The sequence below is a fragment of the Wyeomyia smithii genome, chromosome 1 (assembly GCF_029784165.1).
Source record: "Wyeomyia smithii strain HCP4-BCI-WySm-NY-G18 chromosome 1, ASM2978416v1, whole genome shotgun sequence".
NCBI classification, from domain to species: Eukaryota; Metazoa; Arthropoda; class Insecta; order Diptera; family Culicidae; genus Wyeomyia; species Wyeomyia smithii.
Genome location: NC_073694.1, coordinates 93205011 through 93213242, shown reverse-complemented (window position 1 = coordinate 93213242; position 8232 = coordinate 93205011). Strand labels below are relative to the sequence as shown.

At 41.5% G+C, this 8232-nt stretch overlaps 2 protein-coding genes across 2 annotated transcripts; both read left to right on the top strand.

The window, feature by feature from the left end:
* Positions 1 to 248: 248 nt before the first annotated feature.
* On the top strand, positions 249 to 1028 carry LOC129716940 (uncharacterized). Its single transcript, XM_055666785.1, has one exon. It carries the CDS (start codon positions 249 to 251, stop codon positions 1026 to 1028), a length of 780 nt encoding a protein of 259 aa, XP_055522760.1.
* A 190-nt stretch (positions 1029 to 1218) lies between these two features.
* Positions 1219 to 2823, top strand: LOC129716939 (uncharacterized). Its single transcript, XM_055666784.1, has one exon. It carries the CDS (start codon positions 1219 to 1221, stop codon positions 2821 to 2823), a length of 1605 nt encoding a protein of 534 aa, XP_055522759.1.
* The last annotated feature ends 5409 nt before the right edge of the window (positions 2824 to 8232 follow it).

Here is an 8232-nt window from a genome sequence, read left to right as displayed (position 1 = left end):
AAATAATCGACTACTCTGGCAACACGGTTACGGTCTAGGTGTTTTTATTTTACCTCTCCGTTAAATGTTTGTAAAGTAGTAAAATTTTGACTATTTTTGAAGTATTTTTGACTGTCCATCGGCTTAGTGTGTTTGTTCTGGAGTTATCGCATTGGATTGACCTGAAGTAATTTCGTATACGGCATTCTCGAGTTGAATTGTGTTGTGTGAAATTCTCGTTAGAAGTGCACAATAGGCTGGTCTGAGCCATGGCTGCTGCTTGCAATAAATGTTCATCACCAGTCAACGGGATTGAAAAAGTTGCCTGTCGCGGTGCGTGCGGATCAGTATTTCACCGTACTTGTATCCCTGGCCTACAAAGAACAGCTTTAGATGTGATAGCGGCCTTTGCCAATAATCTGTTTTGGTTGTGCGACGATTGTGCGAGCCGCTTCAACGAGTGGCTGTACCCCCCCGCCCCGGCCGTCCACGCTGTGGACAACAGCAATTTGTGCGCAGCTGTTGATAAGTTAAATGCTGTTGTTGCTGATCTCTCAGATCGGATAGAAAAACACTTTCCGTGCGGTCCATTAACATCTGTTCAGAGACCACTATTTTCGCAAATGCTGTCTGTGGAACAGCCTACACCAAAACGTCGTCGTGAAGGCAGTTTTAAAGCGCGCACTCCTGCGGCGGCTGTCTGCGGTACCAGATGCATTCAACGTGAAATCAAAACAGTCCCCGACGAGAGGCAACAGTTCTGGATCTATTTGAGCCGGCTCGATCCCAGCCACACCGTCGATGAAATCGTCACAATGGCTCAAGAATGTCTGGGAATGAACGATAAACCGAAAGCTTTCCTGTTGGTAAAGAAGGATGCTGATGTTTCGAAACTAAATTTTGTTTCGTTTCGTGTGGAGGTGCCTAATGGGCTGAAGGACCTGGCTTTAACTGCATCTACCTGGCCCGTCGGTGTTATGGTTCGTGAATTTAATTTTGAACAGGCTCGGCCGGATAGATTTCGGCAATATTATTGGAACTACATCTAACGCTCGGTTACTGGACAGCGAGAGTCATCGGATTCTCACTCAAGTTAAGTACCATCCATATAATGTACCTGATCACAACCAACGGCTCATCACACGTTTCAGCATACCTGACGTTACTCCTGTCGCTTGTGAATGCTTATACGCCGCACCTTCCACTATTCTTCCTGTCTCATCACCGCCGGAACGCACCATGTATGGCCTGATGGAAGCCCCTTCCACCCCCGCGTCAGTCCAGTTTCGTCAACAGGGTCACGACCTCCAACATGTTTCCTGCCATCAGAGTCGTTCCGGTCCTGATTACGGGGTGCTGGAAGAGGGTTTCCAAACCGTGCCCGCAGGCAAGTATCGCTGCTTAACTCAGTCTGCTAGCGCTGATAAAAAGCTTCCTTCTAGCGAATTTCGATCCTCAGACCTCCACATTTACTACCAAAACGTGGGCGGCATGAACACTTCCATCGAAGAATATTTTCTTGCTTGCTCGGACGAAAGCTATGATGTAATTGTTTTCACCGAAACATGGCTGAACGACCGTACACTATCGAGTCAAATTTTCGGCGACAACTATGATGTTTTTCGGACAGATCGTTGCCCCCTCAACAGCACAAAATCTATTGGAGGGGGAGTGCTTATTGCTGTTAATCATCGATTCAAGGCAGTATTAATCGAGAATAAGTCTTGGGCGAGTATTGAACAAGTTTGGATTCGACTGAAGCTTTCTGGTTACTCGCTTTTTCTATGCTCCATCTACATCCCACCTGACAGAACACGTGACGCGACGCTTATCAACACCCATTGTAATTCGATAAATACGATCTGTGAGCAATCTCTTCCCAATGACGAGGTAGTTGTGTTTGGAGATTTTAATTTTTCCGGTGTGAAGTGGCGCTCTAGTCCGGATGGTTTTCTATTTTCTGATCCAATGGTGTCGTCTTTTCACGACGGGATCAATAACTTGCTTGACTGTTATAGCTCTAATCTGTTACGGCAGATCAATCACATAAATAACGAGAATGGCAGAATTTTGGATCTATGTTTCGTCAGCAATATTGACTGCGCACCGGGGATAAACATTGCTGCATCTCCCCTAGTAAAAACCGTGACGCACCATCCCGCACTACATCTTACGACCAGGACTACTCTTTCGGATTTTTGCTGCACGGTTGATACTGTCTGCTATGATTTTAATAAAGCGGACTATGATAGTATCCTCAACATTCTGTTGAATATCAATTGGAATGAGGAACTTGACAACGACAATATCGACACAGCAGTTCAAGTATTTTCGAACATCATGAGCTATGTTATCGATCGCCACGTACCCAAGCGAGTTGTACCTAAATCTAAACGTCTACCTTGGCAGACTAGTGAATTGCAGCGCCTAAAACGCTTAAAGCGAGCAGCTTTGAGAAGATACTCTAAGTTTGGAGAATTATCGCTGCGCGACGAGTACTTAAAGGTTAACTACACCTACAAACGGATGAGCCGAGAATGTCATTCCAACCATCTACGCAGCGTACAGAGTAAACTGAAATCGGATCCAAAGGGTCTTTGGAAATATGTCAACGAGCAGCGTAAAGAGCGGGAACTACCTTCAACGATGTTTTACGATGAACGTACGGAGTCGGACTTCCAGAACATATGTGACCTATTTGCTCAAAAATTTTCCAGCGTTTTCTGCAATGAATCACTATCGTTGAGTGAAGTATCTTCCGCCGCAAGCAACGTATCGCTGTATGGACAGTCTTTGAATGATTTCGACATCGACGTTTCGATGATCCAGTCGGCACTATCTTAACTGAAGCCTTCTTCCTCGGCCGGCCCTGACAGCATACCCGCCGTTCTACTAAAGCGATGTGCTACTGGCGTATTAATCCCGCTTCGTCATTTATTCCGCCTTTCACTCTCGACTGGTAACTTTCCATCTTTATGGAAGTTCGCGTTCATGTTTCCGGTTCACAAGAAAGGGGACAAGAGGAACATCGACAATTACCGGGGCATCTCCGCTCTGTGTGCAGTCTCGAAACTATTTGAGTTGATCGTGATGGAGCCGATTTTCAGCTACTGTAAGCCTCTCATCTCTGACACGCAACATGGATTTATGCCGAAGCGCTCAACGACGACAAATCTTTTAACGTTCACTTCATATGCAATGGATGTTATGTCGAAAGGGTTTCAAACAGACGCTGTATACACTGATTTGTCAGCAGCCTTCGATAAAATCAACCGCGACATCGCTATTGCAAAACTTGGCCGAATGGGTTTTGGAGGCAATATTTTACGTTGGCTTCAGTCATATCTTGCGGACCGCCGCATCGCTGTTAAAATCGAAGACAACCGATCGAAAAAATTTCATGCTGCTTCCGGAATTCCAAGTCATCTTGGGCCGTTAATTTTCCTTTTATACTTTAATGATGTCAATTGCGTCCTTAACGGTCCCAGGTTATCTTTTGCTGACGACATGAAAATATATGCCGAAGTCAGATGCTCAGAAGATGCTCTCAATTTACAACATGAATTTGAAAATTTTGCTAAATGGTGTGATATAAATAGGATGACTTTGAACTGTGATAAATGTTCTGTGATTTCGCTGACCAGGAAAAAGCGGCCTATAATGTTCAACTATCACTTGGGTGCAGTACCAATTAAACAAGAAGGATGCGTGAAGGATTTGGGAGTCTGGGTCGATGGTCAACTCACATTCAAGGAGCATATATGCTACACTGTTGCTAAAGCTTCTCGAAAGTTAGGACTGATTATGAGAATGGCCAAGAATTTTAAAGTCGTGTCCTGTTTAAAAAGCTTATATTGCTCATTAGTCCGCTCGACGCTAGAATACTGTTCGGCAGTGTGGAACCCTCATTACCTCAATGGTGTTAATAGAATCGAGGCAATTCAACGAAGATTTGTTCGTTTCGCTCTTCGTCATCTACCATGGAGTGATCCTCACCAGTTGCCAAGTTACGAAAATCGGGCGCAGCTTATCGGTCTCGACACTTTGCAAGTAAGACGGGATCTTTCGCGCGCTATGGTAATTGCCGACACCCTCATGGCGCGAACTGACTGTGCTGTACTTCTGGGTAATATCGACATAAACGTGAATTCCCGAATTGTTCGAAACATCCCTTTTCTACGAGTTCCTTTTCGTCGCACAAACTATGGGGCAAACGGAGTTCTCATCGGACTACAACGTGTTTTCAACAGTGTCTCCACCGGGTTCGACTATCACCTTCCTCGCACTAGGATTAGAAGTAATTTTTTAAGTATATTAAGACACAATCATTAGGGCCAGATAGAGTCTGTTGATTTTTTGTGTAAATAAATAAATCGCGCGCAAACCGGCGTCGCTTGGGCCTCAGCTGGTCATTCACGGGTGACAGTAATGCCCAGCTGAGGCGGAAGTGTTGGCGCGAACACTATTTGTGTGCTAGAACTAAGAAGACTCGTTTTAATGATTTTGATTCGGATTCCATTGCACTTGGTGTACCGCAAGGAAGTGTTCTAGGGCCCATTTTATTCATTATTTACATTAATGACATGAAGCGAGTTTTACGGCTCTGTGATATGAATTTGTTCGCTGATGACACTGTTCTGTTCATTGCAGCGAAGCATCCCCTTGATGTTGTAGCACTTCTAAACCAAGATTTACATCATCTAGCGAATTGGTCAAAATTTAAGCAATTTAAGTACTTGATAATTTCTTCAGCCAACTCCAGACTAGACGTAAATATTAAAATTGATGGTGAGACGATTGATCGCGTAAATGAAATAAAGTATCTTGGAGTAATTATTGATGACAGATTAACTTTTAAGTCTCACATTGATAATGTCATCAAAAAATGGCCAAAAAATACAGTGTCTTGTGTCGGTTAAAGAATGAATTGACGGTTAGTAGTAGAATTCAGTTGTACAAGTCAATTATTTCACCACATATAGATTTCTGCTCATCCATTTTATTCCTGGCAAACAATACGCAAATATTGAGATTGCAACGTTTACAAAATAGAATTATGCGATTAATATTAAAATGTAATAGATACACTTCCTCGAGTTTAATGCTGGAAGCATTACAATGGCTTTCTGTGAAGCAAAGAGTATATTTTTTGACAATGGTGTTTCTATATAAAACTAGCTGACCCGGCAAACTTCGTCCCGCTCATTTTTATGTTAAATTTAATAACTTTATGTATTCCAAATTGATTGATTTCTTGCGATTTGTTTATAGCCTGCAAATTCACGACAAATCGTTCATAGGATATGATTAAAGTCAAAAGACAAATCGTTTGAATTGATTGATTTTATCCGAATGACAACACCATCGCCTTTTGGCTTCTGTACATCACCTCGATTCTGAAAATATCCATATTGAGTTGTATTCGGTCATACTCAGCTGTTTTTCTGGCATCAATCTGATTCCAGAAATACCCATATTCAGTGATATTCAGATATTTTGGCTGTTTTCAAGAAACTGAAAAAGTCATCTTTGAATTCAAAATGATGTCCAGGGTCAATGTTTGGCTTCTATGCATCATCTCGATTACGGATATAGTCATATTCAGTAGTATCCAGTCATTTTAGGCTGTTTTTCCAGAAGTAACCATCTTACAATTCATAATGGTGTCTGAAGTCGATTTTTAGCTCCTTGCATCATTCTGGTTCCGGAGATACTCATATTGGGCGGTATTTAGCCACTTCAAGCTGTTTTCCAGAAACCGAAAGTCGTCATCTAGGATTTCAAAATGGTGGTGAAAACAACTTCTGGTCTCTGAGCGTCATTCTGGCCTAAGAAACACCTATATTAGATGAAATTTGTTCATTTTTGGCTGTTTTCCAAAGACCGGAAGTCACCATCTTTGAATTAAAAATGGTGTCGGTGATCAATTTTTAGCTCCTGTGCACCATTCTAGTTCCGGATATAATCCTATTGGGTGAATATCGGTCATTTTTGACTGTTTTCTAGAAATTGGAAGTAGCCAGCTAATAATTCAAAATGTTGTCTGAGATCGGTTTGTGGCTTCAGTGCATCATTACGATTCCGGATTGTTTTTCAGAAACCGGAAGTCACCGTCTTGGATTTCAAAGTGGCATTTGCAGACAATTTATGACCTTTGAGCATAATTCTGGTTTAAGAAACACCCATATTAGGTGGTATTTGGTCATTTTCAACTATTTTCCAGAAACCGGAAGTCACCATCTTTAAATTAAAATTGGTGTCTGTGGTAGATGTTTAAGTTTTTGTGCATCATTCTGGTTCCGGATATAATAAGCCATTTTTGGCTGTTTTCCAGAAACCGGAAGTTGCCCTCTCATAATTCAAAATGATGTCTGAGGTTGATTTGTGGTCTCAGTGCATTATTACGATTCCGGAAATAGCCATATTGGGTGGTGTTCGGTGACTTTCCGTTGCATTTTAGAAACCGGAAGTCGCTGTCTTGGATTTTAAAATGGCATTTAGGAACAATTTCTGGCCTCTGAGCGTCATTCTGGTTAAGGAAAAACCCATATTGGGTGGTATCATTTTCAACTGTTTTCAAGAAACCGGAAGTTTCCATCCTAAATTTAAAAATGGCGTCTGTAGTCGATTTTTTCTCCTGTGCATCATCCCGATCATTTCAGGCTGTTTTCCGGAAAAAACTGGTTAAAATATTTCTCCCCTTCCAGAGTATGAAAGAATGCCAAACCACCATAGCAAGTTGAGTTTGATTTGTATAAGAGCCGGAAGTGGGAGGCGTGTCGAACCACAATAAAAATATTGTTTGCTCCCAAAAACCGCCACATGCAAGTTGTCATTTGCTTCACGGTTCAGTAGTTTCCAAGCATGGATCAGACAGACAGATTTACACAGACAAACAGCATTTTTATATTTTTAGATTTATTTAATTTTTTATTTACCTTAAATGTCGGATTAAGTTGTATTTTTGAACATTCATTAGAAAATGTCTTGATTCTGGTAAAGCAAAGGACGCATCGGTTCTGATGGTAACTTGACCTTGCCGCCTGCACAACGGCATTTCTTCTAGCTCAACGGTTGGAGCTTGATGTAGTTCGACGACGCATACCGTGGTTTTGCTGCTGTCTAAGTCGTTCTGCTGCAGCATGTACATCTCGTTCCTGCTGAGATCGTTCTCGCCGAATTCGCGATATACAGTCTCGTAGTTGTTCATTCGCTTCGGAGCGTTGCTGAGGTGTTTGATTTTCGCGGCGGATCGTCAGTCTTCTGCGTTTCGACTGCGTGAACCTATCCGTGACCGATCTCCTGATTGGTGGCATAATGTATCCTGAATATTGCAATGTTTTAATTTTTGTAAGATTACCTCTCTTAGTTTTATAAATACTCACTGCTATCCCTGAAATATCATCACTTGATAGTTCCACCGATTGCCATGACGTAGCGACCAGCCGAGCGCACTTATATTTGCATTAAACTTTCGGTGGTAGCTTTTAAAGGATGATTTCAACCTTGTTTGTTCAACCTGTTTTAAATTGCTGTCACATTATTGTTGTTCATTGCGCCTTCTGCGATCTCATTTCTTCGTTGTATGGAAGTTCTATTTTCTTGAGTTTTACCATTTTCCTTTGGATTTTCCTAGCTCTCTAGCCGTAAGGACGAAGACGAACAAAACAAAACAAAGCCAGCTCAAATCAGACGCTCCGTTGTAAAGTTATGGGCGGTCGCACATATATGTAACTTTATTTTATATATAAGATTTTTAATAATATGTTGCCTTGATAGAGGAAAAGATTTGCACAGGTACAACACTAGAAACGCGGAAGATGCAAGAACACCAAATTTTCTTTTCGGAAGATCACAGAACTCTCTGTTGTACAAAGGAATAAACTTTTTCAATTCGATGCCTAGGCAAGTAAAACGTGCAGCTACAATGGCAGAGTGTTTAAACGGCTTTGTATTTCACACATGAAGTCTGTTTTGTAGACAGCATAGATTTTTTTTTTAAATTTATAAAAAAGAGTGTGTAAAATTGAAATTTTTTTTTTAATTTATTTGGTACATTAATTCATCTGTTTTCCCAATTTAAAATAGGGTTTGGAGCGAAAACTGAAAAGGCTTGAGTTTGCCTGTGATCTGTAGAGCTCGTTATCAAGAACTATAGCATCATTGGATCTTTCTCGTAGTTCTAGATCGTTATCAAGAACCAGATCAGATTAGTGAACGCTCTTAAACATTAGGTTCAATTCCTAATCAAGT

Bases quoted from the DNA above. Each gene is read 5' to 3' on its own strand.
- LOC129716940 (XM_055666785.1), top strand. From the start codon at position 249: ATGGCTGCTGCTTGCAATAAATGTTCATCACCAGTCAACGGGATTGAA.
- LOC129716939 (XM_055666784.1), top strand. From the start codon at position 1,219: ATGTATGGCCTGATGGAAGCCCCTTCCACCCCCGCGTCAGTCCAGTTT.